Source organism: Bos taurus, chromosome 6 (genome assembly GCF_002263795.3).
Source record: "Bos taurus isolate L1 Dominette 01449 registration number 42190680 breed Hereford chromosome 6, ARS-UCD2.0, whole genome shotgun sequence".
NCBI classification, from domain to species: domain Eukaryota; kingdom Metazoa; phylum Chordata; class Mammalia; order Artiodactyla; family Bovidae; genus Bos; species Bos taurus.
The window spans coordinates 36,678,025-36,705,200 of record NC_037333.1 but is presented as its reverse complement, the minus strand read 5'-3'; the positions used below and the strand labels follow the sequence as shown (position 1 = coordinate 36,705,200).

Sequence of the window (27,176 nt, the reverse complement as noted above, 5' to 3'; positions counted from 1 at the left end):
CCACAGGTGTAAGCACTATTAAAGTAGTGTTCCTTCATTCACTGTTGCCCATTTACTGAGTACTGAGAGACTTCACTTTCACTTTTCTCTTTCACGCATTGGAGAAGGAAATGGCAACCCACTCCAGTGTTCTTGCCTGGAGAATCCCAGGGACGGGGGAGCCTAGTGGGCTGCCATCTCTGGGGTCGCACAGAGTTGGACACGACTGAAGCGACGCAGCAGCAGCAGCAGCAGCAGCAGCAACAGCAGCAGGAAAATACAGATGGAAACATGAATAAGACCCATATGGACTCAAGCATAGCACCCACGCATTGTATTGACAAACAAGAACTATATGCTCAGAATTAGTTGCTGTGGATGGACAGTTGAGTGCTTACTCATTAACAGTTTATTGAATATTTATTTACTCTATAACAACTCTATGGGTCTAAAATGAAACTTTTTTAAGTGACATTAATGTTTACCAGTAGACTATTTTTTAAGGAGCTGAATTTTGTTGCCTAATTTATTGAGCAATAGGATACAAAGTTTGGGCGATTTTTTTTTTGTATTTCTGAAATATTCTAATTTCATGTCTTAACTTTTAAGAAAACTTCAAACGAGTTCCTTTTTATGGCTGAGTAATATTCCATTGTATGTATGTACCACAACTTCTTTATCCATTCATCTGTTGATGGACATCTAGGTTGCTTCCATGTCTTGGCTGTTGTATACAGTGCTGCAATGAACATTGGAGGACATGTGTCTTTTTCAATTATAGTTTTCTCAGGGTATATGTCCAGTAATGGGATTGCTGGGTCATAAGGTAGCTTTATTCCTAGTTTTTAAAGTATTATCCATACTGCTCCCCACAGTGGCTGTATCAATTTACATTCCCACCAACAATGCCAGAGAGTTCCCTTTTGAGTCAGGTATAGTGAGGTGGATGAACCTATTGCCTGTTATACAGAGCAAAGTAAATCAGAAAGAGAAAAACAAATATCATACATTAACGTATACATATGGAATCTAGAAAAATAGTACTGATGAACCTATTTGCAGGAGAGGAAAGATCCAGACATAGATAATAGACTTGTGGACACAGTGGTGGAAGAAGAGAGTGGGACAAATTGAGAGGGCAGCATTGAAACACACACATGGCCATATGTAAAGCAGGTAGTTAATGGGAAGTCACTGTATAACACAGGGAGTTCTACTCGGTGCTCTGTGACAACCTGGAGGGGTAGGATGGGGGAGGGGGGAAGGCTCAAGAGGGAGGGGATATATGTATACTTATGGCTCATTCATGTTGTATGGCAGAAGCCAACAAAATATCGTAAAGCAATTATCCTTCAATTAAAAATAAATTGAAAAAAAACCCTTATCATCAACCCTTGCTTCCCTCCAATAAATAATTCCCTTCTTCCCTAGACTACATATGAATAAATAATTGAATAGTAGGCTTCCAATGAAATATAATTCCCAACTTCTCAATGACAGATAGCAATGGCACAAGATCAGCTTTTTATCTGAACCTTTACTCAAGGGAAAAAATATTTACAGAGCTGAAAAAGTCAAAATTGTTGATTATACTTAGTAAAATATAATTACAAATATCCAAATAAACTAGAAGTCAATATAATAAAGTCCACCAAAACTGGATACAACTGGACACAAATTTTCTTATTATATGAAAATTTTCATGTAATTTGTGGGAAGAAAACATAATGTTCTTTATGCCTCCATACATCCTCTTAGAGTGTTTATATTTTATGATCACAACTCATTCTCCATTTCAGTTTAACACTAAATTTATTCCCTTTCTGGATACAAATTTTACAAGGAATTTGATCATGTTGACCTTTTGGTTATATCAACCAAGGATTAAACTAATTCAAGAATGGAAATAGTGTGGAAATGCTACAGATCAAGCCTCTCTGATTCAAGTCATTCAACATGCTAATTCTGACAGCTGGAAAACCTTACTCAGAAAAAAAATAAGTGTCAGCAGCATGTTTGACTATGAAAAGCTGGAAGCAGGAGTCTCTTCAAAAATCAGAATGGGGATTTCTCAGTGTCTTAGCGTCAAGAACCCGCCTGCCAATCTAAGAGACCCGCAGGTGCAACTAATCCTGTGAGCCACAACTACTGAACCTGTGCTCTAGAGCGGGGGGAACTGCAAATACCGAAGCCTGAGAACTCTAGAGCCCGAGCTCCGCAACAAGAGACGCCACTGCAATCTGAAGCGCAGGCATTACAACTAGAGAAAAGCCCAGCAGCAACAAAGACCCACCTCGGCCAAAAATAAGTAAAATTATTCAAAATAATTAGAATGACGCACTATACATCTCATACTTTACAGAACCGTCTCTACCACAAACCATTTTATCCTCTCATCTCTGAACATGCCAGACGTGTTCTTTAACCATGAATTCACAAGCCTTTACTCTGAGTAAGCCTTGCGATCAGTAACCTCTTGAGCGAGTGTGTTAAACAGGGAAGGAGTCCATAGCTTACACCTGGGGTCGCCGAAGACAACACAGCAGAAAAGAATGTTTTTCTTCTCGTGGCCTCTGTGTCCCCTGTTAATGTGTAGCGGGTCATTGTTGGGAAATACATCCTCACCTGACATTCCAAGAAATGGAGGGCCTCACGGTTGTTTTATGGCTCAGTCACTAAATGCATGAACGTTCCATCCTGTCGGAAATCACTGACGCAGCCAGGCTGTGAAGTCCTTCTCAGAAACGCTGCCACCGTGTGGTAATTTGGAGGTATGACCAGAAGAGCCGTGTGGGTCATATGGTTCATCTCAAGATGGCTGGGCTCCAGCAGAATCTATTCCTATAACTTTCTAACTTCCTATTAAATCATTCCCGTGGGCACAGAGTAAACCATAGTGAATCCTGTGGAAATCTTGGGGGTTTTTTTTAGGATGTGTGCGCTTCCCTCCACTACATTGACAATGTGACAGTTATGCGGGTAATGTGTTTAAAGGGAAACAACAGTTTTTAAGAGCAGAAATAAGAAATCTGTTTTTGCAACTTTATAACCTATGTGTTTTATATTTTATACAGATAGCTGCCAATTGAGTTGTTAAAATGTGTGTTTAGAACCCACAAATCAAAAACATCAATTTATTTGAAATGCATCCAATTTAAAAGAGACATATTCCACCTGCTCCCCACCCTCAGCCCACCACCAAATACCTACAAACCTATGGATTTAATCAATTAAATTTTGATTTTTTAAAAAATTATTTTTGATTAAATAATCAAAACATTATTTAATTAATATGTATATTAAAAGCAAAATTGGGGGAACTTCTCTGGTGCCCCGGGGTCTAAGGCTCCACACTCCCAATGCAGGGGGCCCGGGTTTGATCCCTGATCAGAGAACTAGATCCCACATGCCACAACTAAGAGATCCCACATGCACCTAGCACCTGGTGCTGCCAAAGAAAAGTTTTCTAAAAAGCAATTTTGGTAAATAGGAGCTGACATCCTACATAGGGCCATTTATAATAAATAGGCTATTATAATAAATAGGGCCATTTATCTTTACTCTCACCTTTTGCATGATTCTTACAATGGAAGCGTGAGATAAATGAATAGTGCAATCTCCATTTCACAACTGAGAAAGGTAGATGAAGAGGTTAAGTAATCTTGAAACAATATTAAATGTTTAAAATGAACTCAGAGCTCTGCTACCCCTAACTTCTGTTCCAATATTCAACCTTCATCCATAATTTTCTTTCAAACACCTTTTAAATGCCCATTAAAGTTTTTTTTTAATATAGAATTTTTATTTTCTTATTCAGTAACCAATTTTATATATCCTGAGAGAAAAATTAGAAAATGACAATTAAGAAATCTAAGCCAGTCCTTCAGAGACATGCAAATTATCCTGTTGACATACAGTATAAAAATCTTATATCCGATCTCATTACAATAAACCATTCCATTTAGAGTTAATACAAATCATGACTACCTTTTTCTCCTAAAAATCTTAATAATTGTTAACATACAATTAAATATGGTTAAAATATGCAGGGTATTTGCAAATATGTGGGAGGTATTTTTAGTTTTACACATTCTAATTCACTTAAATCTCTCAAAAACCCCACGAACTCTGCATTTGACAGATGAAGAAACAAGTATAGATAGGCTAAATGATTTGCCCAAGGTCACACACCTAATTTGTGCAGAGTAGAATTCAAAGCCACGTGCTGGCTCCTGAAACAGCACTTTCAAGCAGTAACCCTGCTCGGTCATAAACTGCTTTACTTCTGCCACACTGAGAATAAATTACCATTCGTTTATTTTATATAGCAGTTATCAGATCCATCAGCTCCAAATAATTCAAACCATGCAACAAAAATCCATGTCCTTGAAAGTCATTGTGAATCCAATTTAATGAACGTGACTGGGGATTTTAATGTTTCTAATACCATTTGTCTACATGACAAGCTGCTGCACACTTGAAACTCAAAATGAAGCTTAAGTAAAAATGGAGGAAGGGTATCTGAACTCTTTGTATGTATCTGAACAATAGCCTGGTGCCTCTTAAATAAGTATAATTCCGTTGCATATATCACATTAATCTGTTATTTAAACCAAAAGAAACAAGACTATTCTATTTAATTTTATCTAGGACTAATTTAGATAATATTTTCTTCTAACTCAGAAATAAACCCTTTTCCCTCCCTCTACGTTTTCATGGGCCCTCTAGATGCCCTTCCAGGATGCTGGAAGTCAGTGCTATGAACAAAAAAAGATAGTTAGTGATATTGTACATAAGTAATGTTTTAACTTTAACTAGCAGGGTAGTGGGTGTTTGTGTGCGTGTGCGCGTGTGTGTGTGCCTGTGTTTGTTCTGTGACCACAAAACCAGAGGGGGAAGTGTGGGAGCAAGTGGGCTGGGTAGTGGCAAAATGCCCCATGACACATCTCTCCGCCCCCTGTGTAGGTGGAGAGCATCTGGAGCAGCCTTTAAATTCTGGGAGATCCTGGTTGTCAGCAGCAGGGAGAGCAGGCCAGGAGGGCAGCACTGAGCACTGCATCAGCATCACAGGGGACTGGACTCTTCTCGCCGCCGCAGACCAAGGTAAGCCTGCAGTTTGCTACAGACTCCTGTCCTCTCTGTGCGCTGCCTCATTTCATTGGGAAGGTCAATTTGTAAGGAAAAGAGTATAATGGTAAACACTGTTAATCAGACTTGAGTTGTTCTTGTCTTTTGAATATGCATGCCAGATCCAGGGCTGATGTCCTGCAGGAAAGGTGGCCGGTTATTTTGAAAGACAGTCGAATATAAAACTTGAAAATATTTCCATGGAGTCCTCAAAAGAATTGAGACTACTTTTTTCAGTCAGGAAATAAAAGAAAAATTCTATGCCCTTTTGGGATGATTGTATATACATCATTTTAAATGAATAGATGACCATGGGATATTTAAAAGGAAAATGCTTTTTAGTATTCATATAACCTGACGTTAATGCTAATTTTTAGTGATTTGATTTATCCCTTTTTCAAGGAAAAAAAAAAAAACCCTTTCTGAATATTTTCACCTCTGTATTTAGCTATTAAAATTTCACCCAAATATCTATATGATACTGTTTAGACTTACAAATAGAAAAGCTGTTGACTTCAGTGTTTTCTTTTTCATTTCAAACTTTTAGAATACCTTGACTTACTAACCTTAGAGACAGCTACATTACACCTAACTAATACCTTTTAAATAATTTAAAATCACATTTGAAATGCATGTTGGAAAATGGAGACAGCAAGTTTCTCTTTCTTATTTTTATCTTCTCTCTTCATGTTTTTCTTCTCTGAAAAGTAAATATTCTCATTCTTGCTTTATTATTTTAATTCAATTACTGCTGATCTGTTTTTAGGTTTAGATAGCTGGAGATATCAGGTAGTAATGGTGTAATCTCTGAAACTCTAAATGTTAAAGTCGAATAAATATAGATTTGTAAAATTCCTCTCTCCCTTGCCTAATAGTGAGAGATGGAAAATAGAGGTGGCAGTACAAATATTAACTCAAAAGATCATAATATTAAAAAGAAATTAGTGGAGTGTTTCCACACAAAATACATATTTATTTGTGATGATTTTGTAATGTGGTAGCCTAAAAAAAGTATCACTGTTTTGACCTTAGAAAAGATAAAATATTTCTTACAAAATATTTTGCAGGAAAAATCATTACCATGAGAATTGCAGTGATTTGCTTCTGCCTCTTGGGCATTGCCTCCGCCCTTCCAGTGAGTACAACTGAATCTTTTTTTTTTTTAAATGTCCTTAAAATAAATGAATTGTGTGTTTCAATGTTGTTAGGAACACATTCACACTGTAATCTTTCTTCACCTTTCTATTTCAAAGGTTAAACCGACCAGTTCTGGCAGCTCTGAGGAAAAGCAGGTAAGCATCTTTTTGGTTTATTATATAGTTATTTATGCAACTTCTGCAAGATGTACTACAAACATATGACAATTTTACTTATTTGCACAAATAAATAACTGATAAGTATTTATTGTGTGCCTGCTATGCTTCTAGTGCAGTACCAAGCATAGAATTGCTTTTAATTAATACAGTCTCTTAAAACTAAACTAGATTTCTTAATACAATAAAATGATGCTTTAGGTCAATCATTTCTATAAAATGAGTTCTGTGAAGTTGTGTGACTTTTATTTCCATGAGTCAACTTAGTTCTAGAAGTAAAAAAATCCATCTTTCACTTTACTTAATGGCAAGCTAAGTTTAAAATTCACTTCACGTATTGGAGAGTTGGCATAACCATAATATTCACAGTTATCTCTGAAGATATTTGCTAAGAAACCCATTATCTTTAAAAAAAAAAACACAGCATATTTATGCTGTTTGTATCTATTGTGCTTATCAGATGACTTTAGATTTTTCTAACCAAACATAAGACCAAATCAAACTCTTCATAATTATTCCACCCAGCACCATAGATGTACCTGTCCCTCCACAATAGGTGAAACCATGCCAGCCAAACAACAAACGGGTATTGTCCCAAGGAGCTTGAACAAAAAGGCACACAGGGTTCAATTCCAGATAAACAGAATAAAGGCCAATATAGAGCTGTCTGAGGTCACTGCAGTTAGATTGCTCAATGAAGATGTTAGGAGAAGTACTGCTGTGGGTGTTTGGATATGCAAATAGGCATGTGTAAGTGTGTCTGTTTTCCAACTGATCTAAGAACACAAGTATTGAATCACAATAATAAGCCAGAAAATTAACATTTCCAGAGAAAATAGAGGTCACACTCTTTAAGGCAAGAATTAGTGCCTTTTTAATAGAATAAAATATGGCACATGAAGCTATGGCAGTGTAAGTGGTTAAATGTTAATTAAGAGATAAGTGGAGAGCAGAACCTTCTAGAATCCTAGAAATGTAGAGCTAGTAGGAAGTATGGAAAGTCTATAAAGAGACACCCCTGAAGATGAAAACACTGGTTATCTATGAATGATATGATTACTGAGCAATTTTAGTTTGTTTTTCTTATCTGTATGTTCTTCATATTACTTTTTAAAAATTATAAATTTATCTTATAAATACAGATAAAGAATGATTACATCTATCAGAAAATATATTAATTATATATCAATTATAACATTTCTGTAAATATTATATATATATTTATATAAATATATATTTTAAAGAAAAAAATAGGAACCTTTGAACTCATCTACAGCAATAGTTTTCACATTTTTTAGTTGAAGAAAACCCTTCTTTCAGCAAAAACCTTCATAGAAGTCCAATATGAAACTGCTCTGGTTAGAGCCAGACATGGGAAACCCAACATGCTACTAACTAGTTTCCTTCCTTTCTTCCCCTCCTTGCCTGGGAAAGAATTCTTGGAACCCCTAGGGTAACTCTTCTCAGTGACAGAGATGTGAAGTGATTGCCTTGGGCCATGCAGCCCACCAGATGACACTTATTCAGAGCAATTTCCACTCCTCTGCACTAGCATCTTATTGCCATTTCCCAGATAAATAATTTGGCTGAGTGAAAGACCATTCCATTCATGTCTTTGGCAGCTTACAGCAAGAGAACTTTTATGCAATGGTGTTGATACTATATTTCTGCACTGTCCACAGGTAGCCATAAACACATGTGACTGTTGGACACTCACAATGCAGCTAGTGCCAGAGAAGATAGTTTTCTTTATTAACTTAAATAGCCATGTGTTTCATGGCTAGAGGATACCATTCACGACAGCACAGCCTGAGAGTTTCTTCTTCCATAGAGGAAGGAAAAAAGGAAGACCAGTGCTAATTAAGGGCACCTCTGCTTTAGTTGTGTTTCATCTGAGGAATTTCAGCTATCAGACATAGAACAGGAAGGCAGTGTATCATCAGTGTGAGGAGCCATTGGATTTAAACCCTGGCTCTGCTACTTACTATCACTTAACTTTATTGTGGGCTTCCCATCTGGTGGCTCAGATGCTAAAGAAATCTGCCTGCAGTGCAGGAGACCCGGGCTTGATCCCTGGATCAGTCAGGAAGATCCCGTGGAGAAAGGAATGGCTATCTACTCCAGTATTCTTACCTGGAGAATTCTGTGGACAGAGGCTGAAGGAATAATAATGATGATGATGATACTCATCTCAGGATTAAATGAATTAGTATTTATAAGTCACTTTGAAAGTGTGCCTGACTTACAGTAAGTGCTGTTAAATGAATCTATCAGAAAGAATAAATTATGAAAGGTATCACTAAGGTTCTAATTGACTAAATAATGCATATTATGCTTATTTGTCAAGATTGGAGAAGAACAGTTGTTATTTCAGCTTATCACTTAGAGACCCCTGTTTCTTTAAAAAATAAGAATGACAAATATGCAACTCTCTTTTGTAGCTTAACAACAAATACCCAGATGCTGTAGCCACATGGCTAAAGCCTGACCCATCTCAGAAGCAGACTTTCCTAGCACCACAGGTATTTTTCATTTTAATTAACTCTAAATATTAAAATTCTCACAATTAAAGAACAACCACTCCAAAAAATAGCCACCAAGCAGGCCATTTGGGCTGGTTAAATGGATCTTCCCTGCCTGTTGGGCTTCCCTGATAGCTCAGTTGGTAAAGCATCTGCCTGCAACTTGGAAGACCCGGGTTCAGTCCCTGGGTCGGGAAGACTCCCTGGAGAAGGAAATGGCAACCCCCTCTAGTACTCTTGCCTGGAAAATTTCCATGGACTGAGGACCCTGGTAGGCTAAGAGTCAGACAGAACTGAGCAACTTCACTTCACTTTCCTGCCTGTTTGTAAAAGTGAGCTTAGGACACCAATTGATCTGTCAGGTTGTCTTCCGGCTTAATCCTTCCACAATGAGGCTAGAAAAATAAGACCTGCTTTGGATGGAAACAGCTAACTTTTGAATAAAAAAGTTACGTTGTATGATGTGCACTGATTTGTGTCTTTTCTTCTTCAGAATTCTGTGTCCTCTGAGGAAACTGATGACAACAAACAAAATGTGAGTCTTTGCTTTGATTCTGATGTCTGTTGTGCCTTAGACTCAGGAAGGCACTCTTTCTCCTAATGACATTGCCCAGGTTCAAATTCCGGCAAAATTCCACTAGCAAACCCTTCAGGAACTACTTTTTATTGGGACTATTAATAGGGATAAGTTAAATTTGCTTTCCTTAAGATTCTATTTGAAGATGCTGAGAATCTATAAGAGAAGTTAGATAAATGACCCAGGATATTTGCAAATCAGAAGTGTGATAGACATTAACTGAGCTATAGTTTCTACACATGGATAAGAGAGTCACCTTTTGATTATCCAGGCTAATAGGGAGGTGATTTTAGTTTTGGGGGTGTGCATTAATACATGGATTCTCTGATCCCCTGAGAATTTTCATTTCAAATAGAAAAGGTAGTCTCACAATTATGTATCTGTATTTATTGGATCATTGAAATTTGGTAAATTAGTGTTTATTATGAACAAGGAAAAACAGTGTCATTGATACAAATATTATAACTCATACGTTTGGCTTGAAAATATCTGTGAAAATCGTTTTTATGAGAAACCAAGAAAAATGCCTTAGAATAGGATTCCATTTACCCTTGTGTTAAAGGGGAAATTGGAATAAGCTCATTTTAGCATTTAAAAGCCATTAAGTGCTTTGTTGTGAATACAAAGATTCTAAAACTAAATAAAGATAGTAAAATACTAATGCACTGTAAAGCCTAAGGGACAGTAAAAACCCTGACACCCATTTTTCTGGCCATCTTGATTTCTAGACCCTCCCAAGTAAGTCCAATGAAAGCCCTGAGCAAACAGACGATCTAGATGACGATGATGATAACAGCCAGGACGTCAACTCTAATGACTCCGACGACGCTGAAACCACTGATGACCCTGACCATTCCGACGAGTCTCACCATTCTGATGAATCTGATGAAGTTGATTTTCCCACTGATATTCCAACAATCGCAGTTTTCACTCCGTTTATCCCTACGGAAAGCGCAAATGATGGCCGAGGTGATAGTGTGGCTTACGGACTGAAGTCAAGATCTAAGAAGTTCCGCCGATCTAACGTTCAGGTAAATCTTGAATAGACACATCAGATGGTTATGATTAGAGCCCAATTCTAGGAAACTAGAGTCTGCGTGCTCACGTACGTGTTCATTCAGCAACTATTATTACTTTAAGATCACTGAATACAAAACCTTTCCCACTTGGTTTTTGCGCTCAAGTCCATATAATTTCTCCTTAATTTTGTTTCTCAATCACAATGCAATTTTTCCAAATCCTGCTTATAAAGCACTTATTGTATTCACTTTTTTTAATTAAAAAAGACTTTGGAAAAGAGTAATTATTTTCACAATATAGTGGTCATATCTTGAAGTTAAACACATAAGAACTGGAGAGTTGCAAATCACACTGACTTTATAGTCAAAGGATCTGGATATGGCACATAGCCTTGCCATTTACTATTGACTTTACTTTTAACTTTCGATCCATTTTCTCTTTATGTAAAACAGATAATGAGACCTACCTCATAGATTTCCTCATATACATAATTCATGTACTTATTAAACTAAAGGAGATGACATAATGAAAGAACTTGGTTTTTTAAAAGGTAGCATGCTAGTATTTTCTTTTCTCTTCTATTTTTGCTTCAGCCAAATTTAGACATTTTTATAGACTTTGGTGTGGAAGTTAGAAGGCATTAGAGAATTACAGTGCTTCCCTTCCTAGCTGTTCGTTGAATTCTTCTCCTGTTTGTGCTGTGATTCAGAGTCCAGATGCCACAGAGGAGGACTTCACATCACACATAGAGAGTGAGGAGATGCATGACGCACCTAAGAAGACGAGTCAGCTGACTGACCACAGCAAGGAAACCAACAGTAGCGAGCTTTCCAAAGAACTCACGCCAAAGGCCAAGGATAAGAACAAGCATTCCAATCTGATTGAGAGTCAGGAAAATTCCAAACTCAGCCAAGAATTCCATAGCCTTGAAGACAAGCTAGACCTAGATCATAAGAGTGAAGAAGACAAACACCTGAAAATTCGTATTTCTCATGAATTAGATAGTGCCTCTTCTGAGGTCAATTGAAAGGAGAAAATACAATTTCTTACTTTGCTTTTAGTAAAACGAAAAGGATACATTAAAGCAGGGTGGGAGACAATATGAAATGCATATTTCTCAGCTTAGTTGGTGAATGTATATGTGTGTAGATCTGGAAACAGATCATGTTTTTGATCATTAGTTTAATGTGTGGCTTCATGGTAACACCCTTCTAAACTAAAAGCTTCAGAGTTTAGTCTATGTTCTTTCCACATACAAAATGCAAACCATCACAGCATTTTAATGTTTGCTACCCTTTTAGGAATAGAAATTCATGTAGAAGCAAACAAAATACTGTTACACACTTTTAAGAAAGAATATAAAATTTCATGTCACTATGATCTTTTGTTTTTTAAATTAGTATATATTTTGTTGTGATTATTTTTTCTGTTGTGAATAAATCTTTTATCTTGAATGTAATGAGTCTGGTGCTATCAGTTGTGTTTCTTATTTGGTTTCCTACAGTTGCCTAGCAATTATAAATGTAATCATTTTAATTACATTAATATGCTGGACATAATAGAGAGCAATCTAAGACCTTCTGGGTCAGTTATACAGACTCTGACTGAGCTAAAGTTCCCGTCGAGGAAAGAAGAGTCAAGCAGGGGTTGATATTCAATCAGGAATGCTCCAACCATGCAGGGCTCCATGGGTCACTTCCACTCTATGAAAGCAACCTTTTTCTAATTTTCACAACGCTAATAAAAAGTTAATAAGGGCTTCCCTGGTGGCTTAATGGTTAAGAATCCTCCTGCCAATGCAGGGGACATGGGTTCAATTCCTGATCCAGGAAGATCCCACATGCAGCCCGAGCACCACAACTACTGAGCCCGCATGCCTAGAGCCTGTGCTCCACAGCAAGAGAAGCCGCCACAAGAAGCAGCTCCTGCGCTGCAACCAAGAATAGCCCCCACTCCCCACAACTAGAGGTGGCCCGCGTGCAACAACCAAGATCCAGGGGCCAAAAAAAATAAATAAATCTTTTTTAAAAAAAGAAAAGCTAATGAGTGCCTAGATGCAACAACAAATCAATTTCACTGTTTCTTATCATTCTCCATCAATTCTCTCAATATTGGTTTCTTGCCCTTGGATGACAACTTGATAGTTTCCATAGCTATTCTGATCATCTGTAGATATTGAACAAATAGTCCTTTTTTTATTGGAAAAAACCTAATGCAGTTTCAGCTAATACTCAAAATTTTCAACTTCATTCAAAACTAAAAGTTCTGGAAACCTGAAGTGGAGCACGTGCCTTTATTTCATGCTTTGCTCCTCTGCTCTTCCTAAAACTAGAAACCCCATTGGAAAATTTTTAATTCTTTATTAAACAACTCTTGGGATAAAGTGGAAAATTTTAAATTGCAGAATTTCTTTAAAAGTGTTGTAATGAAATGTAAAGTCAATAGAGTACACTTAAACTGGTGATCAAAGAAAATCCATAGCCTTAAATTCTTGCAGCAACAACAAAATAAAAGAATGAAAATAAATATATAAATACATTGAGTTCCCATCTTAAAAATTAGAAAAAAACAACAAAGGAAAATAAAGCATAAGGAAGGAAATAATAAAGTTAAAAGTAAAAGTAATGAGGTAGAGAACAGAAAAGCAATAGAAACTAATCAATCAAAATGCTGATTCTTTGTTAAAAAAAGCAAATCAGCACAACAGATAAACCCCTAGCTGACCCAATAAAGGAAGAAAGGGAGAAAACACAAATAAGAAATAAAAACAAGGAGATAACCAAGGACATGACAAAATTTTAAAAATCAAAAGTGACTCACTTTGTACAAGTCAAACAGAAAATCTAGGTGAATTGGATTATTTCCTAGGAAAATACAATTTACCAAAATTGACTTTGCTAATCATAGAAAACACAAATGGAAATTTTCTATAGTGGAAAAAGAAAAAGTTATCAAAGAACTATCTGTAAAAACTAGGCCCAAATGATTTTACAGTGGAATTTTATCACAACTTCAAAAACTAGATAATCTCAATACCATTTAAATTGAGGCAGAAAAGGAAAACTCTCAAATGACCGTTATAAAACAAGTATTACTTTGACACAAACCTGGTAATGATTGCAAACACACACACACACACACACAACTATAAATCAGTCTTACTTGTGACTGGCAATGGGAAAATCCTAAATAAAATGCCAGCAAACAGAATCTAAAATAAGTTTAAAGAATGCATCATAATCAGGGGGATTTATTTCCAGACAATGATGCTTCAGTATTAGTAAATTCATTCCTATAATGGACCATATCATTAAATCTAGACAGAAAGCTGTCATATGATTAGATCTCCATCCGAATACTAGCATCATTATTAATGGAGAAGCATTACAGGTATTTCCATTGAGAACAAGGACCAAGTAAGCTTCTCCTTTCTCTCTGCTATTATATAACATAGCTTTGGAGATAAAGCTAGCAATTATAAGCATTTAGAGGCATAAGAAGTGAGAAATAATTTATGTTTTTATGTAAACTAATACTACACTTAGAAAACAGGGAATAAGTACTAAAAATAACAACTAACAAGTTCTGTAAGGAAGCATGATATAAAATTTAGCTGAAAGCATATTTACTAAAACACTAAGTGATCATTTAAAATATATAATGTTATTAATATAGAAACAAATAAAGATAAAACACTTAACAGAAAATGTGCTAGAACTATTTTGGAAAACTGTGAAACACTCCTGTAAACCAAAAAAAAAAAAAAAGAGGCCTGAAACAAATGGAAAGGCTCTGTTTATTCTTACACAGGAAAATCCATCATTAACATATCAATACTCCCTTCATAATATATAAATGCAATGTGATTCTAAATAAAATAAAAGTCATTTTTCCCTGAAGCTATGCAAGCTAATTCTAAAATCCATATGGAAAAGTAAACATACAACAATATGAAGGAAAATCCTGAAAAATAAAAGCAATAAGAGAGAACTAGCCCCATAAAGCCTCCCTAATAAATACACTGTGGTATCAGCAAATAAATATATGTGTTGTTGTTCAGTTGCTCAGTTGTGTCCAACTCTTTCTCACCCCATGGACTGCAGCATGCCAGGCTTCCCTGTCCATCACCATCTCCTGGAGCTTGCTCAAACTCATGTCCATTGAGTCAGTGATGCCATCCAACCATCTCATCCTCTGTCACCCCCTTCTCCTCCTATCTTCAATCTTTCCCAGGATCAGGGTCTTTTCTAATGAGTCAGCTCTTTGTATCAGGTGGCCAAAGTATTGGAGCTTCAGCTCCTTCCAGTGAATATTCAGGATTGATTTCCTCCAGGATTAACTGGTCTGATATCCTTGCCATCCAAGGGACTCTCAAGAGTCTTCTCCAACACCACAATTCAAAAGCATCAATTCTTCGGCACTCAGCCTTCTTAATGGTCCAACTCTTACATCCATACATGACTACTAGGAAAACCACAGCTTTGACTAGATGGACCTTTGTTGGCAAAGTAATGTCTCTGCTTTTTAACATGCTGTCTAGTTTTGTCATAGCTTTTCTTCCAAGGAGCAGCGTCTTTTAATTTCATGGCTGTCGTCACCATCTGCAGTTATGTTGGAGCATAAGAAGATAAAGTCTGTCACTGTTTCCATTGTTACCCCATCTATTTGCCATGAAGTGATGGGACCGGATGCGATGATCTTCATTTTTTGAATGTTGAGTTTTTAGCCAGTTTTTTTCATTCTGCTTTTTCACCTTCATCGAGAGCCTCTTTAGTTCCTCTTTGCTTTCTGCCATAAGGGTGGTGTCATATGCATATCTGAGGTTATTTATATTTCTCCTGGCAATCTTGATTCCATCTTGTGCTTCACATAACGTATTCTGCATAGAAGTTAAATAAGCAGCGTGACAATACACAGCCTTGACATACTCTTCTCCCAATTTGGAACCATTCTGTTGTTCCATGTCTGATTCTAACTGTTGCTTCTTGACTGAAATAAATAGGTAGAAGGAACCAAAAAGCAAGCTACACCATATCTACTGATGCTTTGATCCTGCACTTTCCAGCCTCCATAACTGTTAGTATTTGTAAGGCACCAGTCCATAGTAGCCCAAACAGACCAAGACACCACCATCCTTGTTGTCATCATTAGTCAAGTATATTGGACTCCCAATATACTTGCTTTAATATTCAGTTCATCACAATAAACTGTAGGTAATATCTTTATTAATTGTTATGGTGTACCAAAGAAGACAAGAACCCATTTCCCATTGGTAAGTGGTTTAGCACTATACTCAAATCCAAGGGCATGACCAAGTTAATCCTGAAACTGCAGTTTTGAATGGTGGTACCATTAAAGACCATCCTCTGCATTGTATCGGTTAAGATTCAGTGAGAAGACAAGGAACACATCGGTTATTTAAAAAGGGAAAATTTAATATAAAGACTTATTAACAAGAAGCTGAGGATGAACCAGAGGACATTTAAAAAAAAAAAATCACCTTAACAATACCATAGGATTACCTGCTTGCTCAGTCATATCTGACTCTTTGCAACTCCATAGACTGTAGCCTGGTAGGCTCCTTAGTAGATGGAATTTTCCAGGAAGAATATACTGGTGCTATAAAAAGGAACACATTTGAGTCAGTTCTAGTGAAGTGTATGAACTGTTATATTATACAGAGTGAAGTAAGTCAGAAAGAGAAAGACAAGTATCATATATTAATGCATATATATGGAATCTAGAAAGATAGTACTGACAATCCTACTTGCAGGGCAGCAAAGGAGACACAGACATTTGGGGCACCGTAGGGGAAGGAGAAGGTGGCATGATTTGGGAAAATAGCACTGAAACATATACATTATCGTATACAAAATAAACAGCCAGTGGAACAATGTATGATGCAGTGAACAAAAAGCCAGTGCTCTGTGACAACATAGAGAGGTAGGATGGGGAGGGAGGTGGAAGGGGAGTTCAAGAAGGAGGGTATATATGTATACCTAATGTTGATTCATGTTTATGTATGGCAAAAAAAATTACAATATTGTAAAGTAATTATCTTCTAATTAAAAAATTTTTTTAATTAAAATTAAAAAAAAAAGAATACTGGAGTGGGTTGCCATTTCCTCCTTCAGGGGATCTTCCCGACCCAGGGATTGAACTCATGTCTCCTGTGTCTCCTGCATTGGCAAGCAGACTTGTTTACCACTGCACCACCTGGGAAGTCCACCCTAGCACTGAGAGTATTCAGGAACAATTTGGAAAGAGGGGCACTCTCCCCAAGGCTGAGATTCAGACTTCATTAAAGAGAGTGTAGCTGTAGCCCAGGGGATGACGGAGCAGTTTGTGGTGTTACCCTGGGCCAGACCTGGTCCATAGCTGGTGGGCTGAAGTTGTCAAACAGGGCACTTCCCACTGGAGTGCCTAGGTCTGCTCAGGAAACTATGGGCCATGACTGAGCAGGAGCCTGAGTAAGAACTGCCTGCCAGCATGACAGGAAAACCAGCTGGAGAGTGAGCTGCACTGAATGCTCTGCAAGCACATTACGGCAACCGTTCTTTAGAAGCAAAAAGAGAGGACCTACACAAGCGCGAGCAGCCCGTTCCTGCGGTGTCCTTCCAGTGCCCTCTGCTGACGAAGCCTGCCATCGTGCCAGCTGGCAAAGGAAACGTGCTCACAAGGTCCAACTCCATTATTACAAAGCACAGCAGAGGCAATGGCCTCTGAGAAGGACAGCAGTCAACTGAGTGCTGTCACAGGCCTTGGGAGGAGGAAAGGTTTATTCCTGTTCTTAAGCAAAATGAGTTAAAAAATAGGCCTGGAAAATCGCTTTGATGATAAAAGCAAGGAATCATTCAAAGACAAAATGAAATCATACACAAGGGAGAAAAAAGCAGACTTCAAGGAGACTTCTATTGGCCAAAACTGGAGTAATTTGAGAATAAAAAGAATAATGGAAGTAATAGATTATAACAAATTGAATTTCTTAATTCCATTAGTATACAGTGAGACTGTAAGAGAGCATAAAAGAAAGGTCTTCTTTGTAGATGAATGCCAGTTAATAAGAATAAATGTAGAGGAAAGAGAAAATTACAAACTCATTTTGCAACCCACAGTGTAATATTGATTCAGGAAATGATCACTAATGAATGTTAAAAATCATTGCAGAGAAGGTTATTGGGAACAGGAAATTCGACTGGTCTCAGAACATTACTCCACTAATTACTAATTCCAAAGGAAGAAGATGCATTTAACTAGAAAGATTTACTACTCACTCTCTTCATCCAGTAATCAGACAGCTTCACTAATGGAACTGCTAAATATGTGCCTTCTGCTGCTGCTGCTAAGTCACTTCAGTCGTGTCCGACTCTGTGCAACCCCATAGACGGCAGCCCACCAGGCTCCCCCGTTCCCAGGGGAGTGGGTTGCCATTTCCTTCTCCAATGTGTGAAAATGAAAAGTGAAAGTGAAGTCGCTCAGTCATGTCCGACTCTTAGCGACCCCATGGACTGCAGCCCACCAGGCCTTCTAATGTGATCCAATAAGAAAATATACCATCACCTATGAAAAAAAATTTTCAAAAACTGTTTAACTGATTCAAATCAGAAGAAAACAGAACAAATCTAGAAACGGAACTGCTCAGTTATACAACAGGCCTCAACTTTCCAAAAAGTAGAGTTGCCAGATAAAATACAGGACACTCACTTATATTTGAATTTCAGACAAACAACAAATCATGTTTTCGTATAAGCATAGGGCATATGATAATAAAAGATGATTCATTGCTTTTCTGACTTTCAAATTAACTGAGCATCCTGAGCACATTTTTATTTTCTAAAATTGTTCAATCCTACCCCACCCCCAAAAAAAGTCAATGTGTGAGAGAAAAAGGAGGGAGAAGATGAGAGAGGATGCTAGATTAAAAGTTCAAACAGGCATAGCCAAGGGCAAAACAGGAATTTTGATTGACTCTTGGATTAAAAAAGAAATAAAGCTACAAAGCACATTTGAGGAACAATTATGGCAATTTGAATATACATAGTATGTTAGGTGATTTGTGGAATTATTAATAATTTTCTTAGGTGTGATCATTGCATTACGTTTTTGAAAGTGGTTCAGGCTTTATTCTTTAATCAAATATTTAGGGGTAGATTTAGGAAAACCTCTAAAGCAATCTTGAGAAAGAAAAGCAAAGCTGAAGGCATCATTTCCTGATTTCAAACTATTTTATGGTACTGGCATAAAAAGACACACAGACCAATGGAACAGAATTAGGAGCTGAGAAATAAATATATGGTCAACTAATCTTTGACAAGGGCACCAAGAATACTCAATAGGAAAAGGATAATCTCTTCAGAAAACGATGCTAAGAAAGCTGGACGTCCACATGCAAAAGAATGAAATCAGATCCTTATAGCAAACACAAAAATTAACTCAAAATACATGAAACAGTGTATTATAGTGCTAGTGGAAATGTAAATTGGCACAGACCTTAAGAAAAAAAAAAACGGAGGTTCCTAAAAAGTTCAAAATAGAATGAACTAACAATAAGCTGTATGAACTAACAATCCCACTTCTGGATACATATCGAAAGGAAATTGGATCAGGATCTCGAAGAGATACCTGCATTTCCATGTTCACAACAGAACTATTCACAATTGCCAAGGTATGGAAACAACATGTCTATTGACAGATGAATGGATAAAGAAAAAAGGGTATGTACATATACAGTGGAATATTATTCAGTCATTAAAAAAAAAAAAAAAAAAACAAGGCAATCCTGCTGTTTGCAACAACATAGATGAACCTAGCTGGAGGAGGGCATGGAAACCCACTCCAGTATTCTTGCCTGGAGAATCCCATGGACAGCGAGCCTGGCAGGCTATAGTCCATATGGTTGCAAAGAGTCAGACATGACTGAAGCGACTTAACACACATGCATGCATGCAGATGAACCTAGAAGATATCATGCTAAGTGAAATAAGACAAGACACAGAAAGACACATACTATATTATCTCACCTATACACGGAATCTAAAAAATCCAGACTCAGAACCAGCCATTGCCAGGGCTGGGGTCTGACAGAAATGAGGAGATGGTCAATGGTACAAACTTTCAGTCACAGGGTGAATAAGTTCTGGAAATTTGATGCACAGCAAGGTGGTTATAATTAATAATACTGTATTTAGTTGAAATTTGCTAAGAGAATAGATCTTTAGTATTTTCACCATGACACACACATCCACCCACAAAGTAACTATGTGAGCTAATGGGTTTGCTAATTAACTTGATTATAATAATAATTTCACAATAAATAGGTATATTAAATCACCATATTGTACAACTTTAAAAAATCACATCATACAACCTAATTATATACAACTTTTAATTAAATCAAATCACAATAATGCTGAAAAAAAAGTTAATAGATGAAGCCCCTATGTTCAAAGACAGATCAATATAAGGAGAAAAAAGTAATAATCATAAAAAATGCTACATCATTCTCTTTGTTTTATGTGTTTTCCTTATAAACAGATTCATTTTTTAAAATTGATTGCAATATTACTGTCAAATGAGTAGAATTAAAAAGCAAATAGCATGCAATGCAGCTCTAAGTTTATTCTGTATTATTAAAGGTCCAATAAAAATAAAACTATTATGACCCATTACACACCAAATAACAGGAAGACAAAATGTTACATAATAAAAACTATTACAATCACAGTAAATAATTGATGAAAACATAATAATAGGAAAACCTAGATGACCTTGTGGATGATTGTGACTTTTTATATAAGATACCAAAGGTGTGATCCATGAAAGAAAGGATTTCTAAGTCGGACTTTATTAAAACTTAGAAGTTCTGCTCTGCAAATGATAAAGTTAAAAGAATAAGAAGACAAGCTACAGACCAGGAGAAAATACTTTTAAAAGACACATTTGACAGAAGACTGTTATCCAAAATATAAAAAGAACTCTTGAAACTCAACAATAAGAAAACAAACAACACGATTAAAATATGGTCCAAAGACCCTAACAGATATCTTACCAAATAAGCATATAAAAAACCTCCATATCATATGTCATGAATTCAGTTCAGTTACTCAGTCATGTCCGACTTTTTGTGACCCCATGGACTACAGCATGCCAGGCTTCCCTGCCCATCACCAACTCCTGGAGCTTGCTCAAACTCATGTCCATTGAGTTGGTGATTTTATCCATTACCTCATCCTCTGTCTTTCCCTTCTCCTCCTGCCTTCAATCTTTCCCAGAATCAGGGTCTTTCCCAAGGAGTCAATTCTTCGCATCAGGGGGCCAAAGTGCTGGAGCTTCAGCTTCAGCATCAGTCCTTCCAATGAATATTCAGGACTGCTTTCCTTTAGGATTGACTGGTTTGGTCTCCTTACTATCCAAGAGACTCTCAAGAGTCTTCTCCAACACCATCAGGGAAATGCAAGTTAAAACAATGAGATACCACCACACACCTATTAGAATGGCCAAAATCCAGAACACAGATGACATCAAATGCTGGCAAGGATCACTGTTGATAGGAATGCAAAAAGGTACATCTACCTTGGAAGACAGTTTGGTACTCTCTTACAAAACTAAACATACTCTTACCACCTGCGTTTGTGCTCAGTCATGTCCAACTCTTTGCCACCTCATGGACTGCAGCCCACCAGGATCCTCTGTCCATTGGGATTTTTCAGGGAAGAATATTGGAATGGGTTGCCATTTCATACTTCCGGGTATCTTCCCAACCCAGGGATCAAATCCACATCTCCTGCATCTCCTGCATTGGCAGACGGATTCTTTTACCACTGCGCCACCTGGGAAGCCCCAGTACTTACCCCAGGATACAGCAATAGCACTCTTCAGTATTTACCCAAATGAATTGAAAACATAACCACAAAAACCTGCACATGGATGTTTATAGCAAATTTATTCATAATTGCCAAAACTTGGAAACAACCAAAATATCATTCAGTGTGAATGGCTAAATAAACTGTACTTTTTCAGCACTGAAAAGGAATAAGCTATTAAAGCCATTAAAAGACACAGAGAAAAATTTAATGCATAGTAGTACTAAGTGGGGAGAAGGCAATGGCACCCCACTCCAGTATTCTTGCCTGGAAAATCCCATTGATGGAGGAGCCTGGTGGGCTGCAGTCCATGGGGTCGCTAAGAGTCAGACACGACTGAGTGACTTCACTTTCACTTTTCACTTTCATGCATTGGAAAAGGAAATGGCAACCCACTGTAGTGTTCTTGCCTGGAGAATCCCAGGGATGGGGGAGCCTGGTGGGCTGCCGTCTATGGGGTCGCACAGAGTCGGACACGACTGAAGCAACTTAGCAGCAGCAGCAGCAGCAGCAGTACTAAGTGGAAGAAGCCAATCTGAAAAGTGTATGACTCTTAACTAGATGACATTCTGAAAAAGACCAAACTATGGACACAGTAAAAAGATCATCCCTCATGGAGGGATGAACAGGCACCACTCCAAAGATTTTTACAGCGGAGAAACTATTCCATATATGCTAAAATAAGGGATATAATACATGTCATTATGTGTTGTGCTATGTTGTGCTTAGTCACTAAATCATGTCTGACTCTTTGCAACCCCATGGACTGTAGCCCACCAGGCTCCTCTGTCCATGGGGATTCTCCAGGCAAGAATACTGGAGTGGGTAGCCTATCCCTTCTCCAGGGGATCTTCCTGACCCAGGAATTGAACCAGGGTCTCCTGAATTGCAGGTGGATTCTTTACCAGCTGAGCTACCAGGGAAGTCCATATGTCATTATACACTTGCCCAAAACCATATAATGTACAACACCAAAAGTGAACCCTAATATAAACTCTAGATTTTGAGTGATAATATTGTGCCAATATAGGTTCATTAATTGAAATTCATGCATCATTCTGATCAGTATGTTTATAATTGGGAAAGCTAGGCAAATGTGAAGGCAAGGGTTAGATGGGAACTCTGTATTTTCTTCTCAACTTTGTGTGAAACTACACTGACTTAAAAAATACAAAGTTGTTCAATACAGGGAAAGAACAAAACAGTAGTAAAAAAAATTTTTAATGTATCACTTAGATTCACTTAGAAAACATGACATACTCAACAGACTATTTTGACTAGATGTTCTAGGCTAATGAGTTTGTAGGTTAATGAGTTTGGGCAGGTTCTGGGAGATGGTAAAAGACAGGAAAGACTGGCATGCTGCAGTCCATGGGGCCGCAAAGAGTCGGACAGGACTGAGCGACTGAACGACGATGAGCCCAGCCCCATTACCGAGGCATGACCCTTCTGAGGTTTCTACTCAATACCCATGTATTACAAAGTTTCTCTACTCTGGACGTTTGAAGAATTTAAAAAATTCCCCATTCCATGAAAGCACTGAGAATTTTTCTACCTGCTGGTAGTTTAGTCGCTAAGTCACGTCCAACTCTTGCGACCCTATGGATAGAGGAGCCTGGCAGGCTACACTCCATGGGATTCTCCAGGCAAGAATATTGGAGCGGGTTGCCATGTCCTTTTCCAGGGGATCTTCCCAACCCAGGAATTGAACCCAGTTTCCTGCATCATAGGCAGATTCTCTACCAACTGAGCTACAAGGGAAGCCCCAAATTTTTATTCATTTTTTAATTTATGTTTTTGGCCACGTGGCATGTGGGATGTTAGTTCCCTGACCAGGGATCAAACCTACATCCCCTGCATTGAAAGCATGGAGTCTTGACCACTGGAACACCAGGGAAGTCCTGGTAATTCTTCCTTTGCCTAGGCAGATTTTTCAAATGCTTTGAAGACTTCAAAGGAAACACCTTGGACATCTCTGGAGCTCTTTGTGCAGCTCTCTCCTCTCTGGTACGCTGTGACTTCCATAAACCTTGGCTTCCCCAAATTCTCAACTTACTTTGCCTTTTCAACAAAGGAAGACTGTACTGTAGCCTGGAATCATGCTTAGAGAATTACTGGGGAAACCGTAGGAAATCATGTTGTTTGGTTTTCTTCTTTCAAGGATTACTATTCATCACCATCTATTGTCCAGTGTTTGAAACCATTTTTCATAAGTTTTAATTGGTTATTTATTTATTTAAGGGAAGTGGGTAAATATGCTTCTGTTGCTCCAGAAGGTCCAGGAACATAAATCCTTTAAAAATAATATTAACTTAAAAAATAAAAAAGGAATGAAAAAGATCAAATAAAATATATGGCCAGGCAGAAATGAAAAGTGAGTTGGCATAATTCATGAAGAGACTTAAAGATTTAAAATGAATAGCTAAGTAACATTTAAAACTACAAAAATATGAAAGGTGGAGTAAAATGAGGGACAGGATATGTAAAAATCCTATTGAAAACAAAACCAGAAAATGACAAAAGGAGAAACCATTGGAAAGAGGATAATACGTAAATTAAATAATAGCTTCAACATATGCATAATTGGTATTCCTGGATTAATGGAACAAAACAAATGAAACAGAATATTTCAAAAGTATAAAAGTAGAAAGCCTTTCTAAAATACATGAAAATCTTGATTTACTGATTAAATTGTACAGTATTTTCCAGAAAAACAATTATGCAGAATGATCAACCCATATATATATTCTTGGAGCGGAATTATTTTAAAAACTCACTAAGCAGGTAACTTCTGGACAGAAAAATCAACTCATTTGAAAGTTGAGTTGAGAGAAAAATGTGGGTTTAATCGGACCTCCTACTTCTCCATAGCAACATTTAATGACAGAGGAAGGTGGAAGAATGTTTCCAGAATCCTGAAAACAAGAGAAAAAAAAAAAAAGATTGAGCCAAAAATACTGTGCCCAGCCCATTTGTTTTATGTTTATGGCAACAGAAAAGCAGTCTCAATTTTGTACAGATTCTGGGAACAAAGAAGCATTAATGAGCCCTTCTTTTAAAAACAAAAAGAAAGAAAGAAAAGAAACTACTTAATAAAAAAATCTATCCCTAAAGGACTAAATCAAGAGAAGTAACCCAAAAGGGGGCAACTCATATTTTTAAAGTACTGGCAATGAGTACTGAGCATATCTAAATATAAAAAATAGATATTATATTTATTATTTAAGGAAAAAGTGAAAGTATATAGACTGGCTACATAAAAGTTACTATCCATTTTAAAAAGTGTTTGTGAGAGTATACATTTGTTAATATACTTATCTTTCAGAAAAAGAGTCAAAGATTACTGAAAGATTGATGAATTAAAAAATAGTTGCTTGCTTCATTAAAAAAAAAGGTGATTGACATTAAGAGTTTGTAAATAATTTCAAAATATCATTTAGACAGAAACCCAACATAGATCACTAATGCTCTGAGATAAACTGATGAGCAGCAGCCCTTTATGGATTAGACCAACGTAGGGCCTGAGAGTGTCATTCAGTAAAATTAAAATATTAAAATTTACAACTTCAAAAGATCTTATATAGCCAGTGAAGGAGAATGTGAGGGTAGCTATCATAACCAAACCAGGAGGGAATTAGTAAAGGTTAAACACCTGAGTCAAAGGAACAGGACAGATCACCTAGAAATAAACTCATGCATATGTAGCCCATTTTCAGTAATGGTGCAAAGGTGATTTAATAGAGAAAGGATAGTCTTTTTGCTAACAGTGCTGGAACAATTGCATATCCATATGCAAAAAACAGAAACAAACCCACCCTCCATACCTCACATCATATACAAAAATTATCTCAAAATGGATCATATGCCAAAATGTAAACCGTGAAATTATAAAACTTCTAGAAGAAATATAGGAGAAAATGTTCATGGCCTTAAGTGAAGCAAAGATTTTTAAAATATAATATCAAAGTTTCACAATCCACAGAAAAAAGTTATAAATTGGACTCTAACAAAATTATGAAGTGATGCTACTAAAAATACTGTAAGAATTAAAGATATTTTTAAAAGGCCCTTTGGAAATTACAGCAAAGATTTCAAAGATATAAAAAAAGAAAAGTAGGGTTCAGCATCCTTTCAAATCTCTAACCTCTTAACCCTTGCAGAGTGGCCTAGCCTACTAGCCATCCTGTATGCCCTACTTACCGATTTAGCTCAGACTATCAATTGTTCATATAGCATCTTACCCATATCATTACCACAACCCTTACCAGTCTGTATGATCTACTTCTATTCAAATCTATTAACTAGAACCATTTCAAGTGCAAGGGACAGAAACTCTAACCAAAAAATAATCAAAAAAGAAAGTACTGGTTATTAAAGCCCAGGAATAGATCTAATTTCAGTGAGGCTTTCACGGGCTCAAAAGATGTCATGAGAACCTGGTAATTCTCCACCTCCTAGGACCCACCCAACACACAATCAATCAGAATCCCTAGGAGCTAGACTCCAGACCCTTAAATAGCAACCAGAATAAAAACATCAACAACAACAGCAAAAGCCTTTTACATAGCACTCACTGAATAATTGCTTTATCTGTGTATAGCTTGTCCTTGCAAGCTAATTACAAGTGTTGTAGGCAAGGACAATTTCTTTTGCACTCTAATGACATATAAAATTATACTAGATGGATATAAAGCATATATTCTGGCAAGTCTGATAAATCTGGGAAAGCTGTAAACATCATCCGTGTTGGCATCGAAAGGCTCTGGAAAAAAATCTGACATCCTTTTGGAAACCGAACTAGTGAAAACAGAGCTATATTCAAAATTTTTGAACAACTACACCCAAATTGTAATAGTGAAGAAGTTTAAAATGGTAAAGAGAAAAGCTTCACATGATATTCCAAAGAGCTCTATTATTGATCCTATATTATTGAAAATTCTTTTGACTGTGGATAAAGACATATATATATATATGCATCTGACAAAACTGAAATATAGTAAATTATAAAAATGTATTTTACAAAGTTCTTGAATAGCATGGCCACCCAAACATTATCACCAGTTCAATTTTGGTAATCTTCCAGTCTTTACATTATATATTTTTATGTATATATATTGTTGGCTTCTGTTTTTCCCCTGGCATAAACATTTTGGCTGCCAACTTGTCTAGATTTACATCCTTACAACTCCAAATCTAGTGGGAAGAAAAGCTTTTCTTTTCCAAGAGCTCGAAAAAAAATTATGATGTCCTGATTTCCATTGGACAGAACCATCTCCCATGCCTGTTCTTAAATATCATTCACAGGTGTCAAGCGGACGATATACTCTGGTTGGCCAAGCCTGAGACCCACATCCACCACTTAGGAGCTTAGTGATGGTGTCAGCCACATCTGAGGAGCTCATGGACTCAGAATGGGAGAGAGGGTGCCTCCCCAGGAAAATCTGATTACTGCTATAATAAGAAAGGGAACTGGCTGCTAGGCTGCTAAACTACAAATGAGCCAGGGTCTCTGCTCCCCAGGGATTACATTCCTAATTGGAAAAACTACTGTGTTAACAGATAGTTTGAATATAAGGTGGTAAATGTTGTAATAAAGGTTTGCAAGATAGAGACACAAGTAAATTCAAACAGCAAGGCCAAGATTGTGGCTAAAGAAGTTTCCAAAAGGAGATGATGCCTGACTAGATTCTTAAGTCTTTACCAGGTTAGAAGAGGGCTTGGGAGTGATGTAAAGATGTTTGTTTTTAGGGGGAGGGAGGTGGGAGGGAGGTTCAAG

At 37.1% G+C, this 27,176-nt stretch overlaps 1 protein-coding gene and 1 long non-coding RNA gene across 3 annotated transcripts in view; one reads left to right on the top strand and one right to left on the bottom strand.

Moving 5' to 3' along the window:
- LOC112447053 (uncharacterized) overlaps positions 1-3,156 on the bottom strand; it is a 210,256-nt gene extending 207,100 nt beyond the window's left edge. Inside the window, exon 1 of the long non-coding RNA XR_003035101.2 lies at positions 2,605-3,156. This is a non-coding gene — a long non-coding RNA (uncharacterized lncRNA). The remainder of the gene's footprint in view (positions 1-2,604) is intronic.
- Positions 3,157-4,992: 1,836 nt separating this feature from the next.
- On the top strand, positions 4,993-11,997 carry SPP1 (secreted phosphoprotein 1). 2 transcript variants are annotated; one of them, NM_174187.2, is given in 7 exon segments: positions 5,033-5,082; positions 6,174-6,241; positions 6,360-6,398; positions 8,861-8,941; positions 9,435-9,476; positions 10,247-10,549; positions 11,248-11,995. In NM_174187.2, coding segments are annotated over 6 exon segments (837 nt in total). In that variant the 5' UTR covers positions 5,033-5,082; positions 6,174-6,187; the 3' UTR covers positions 11,566-11,995.
- The last annotated feature ends 15,179 nt before the right edge of the window (positions 11,998-27,176 follow it).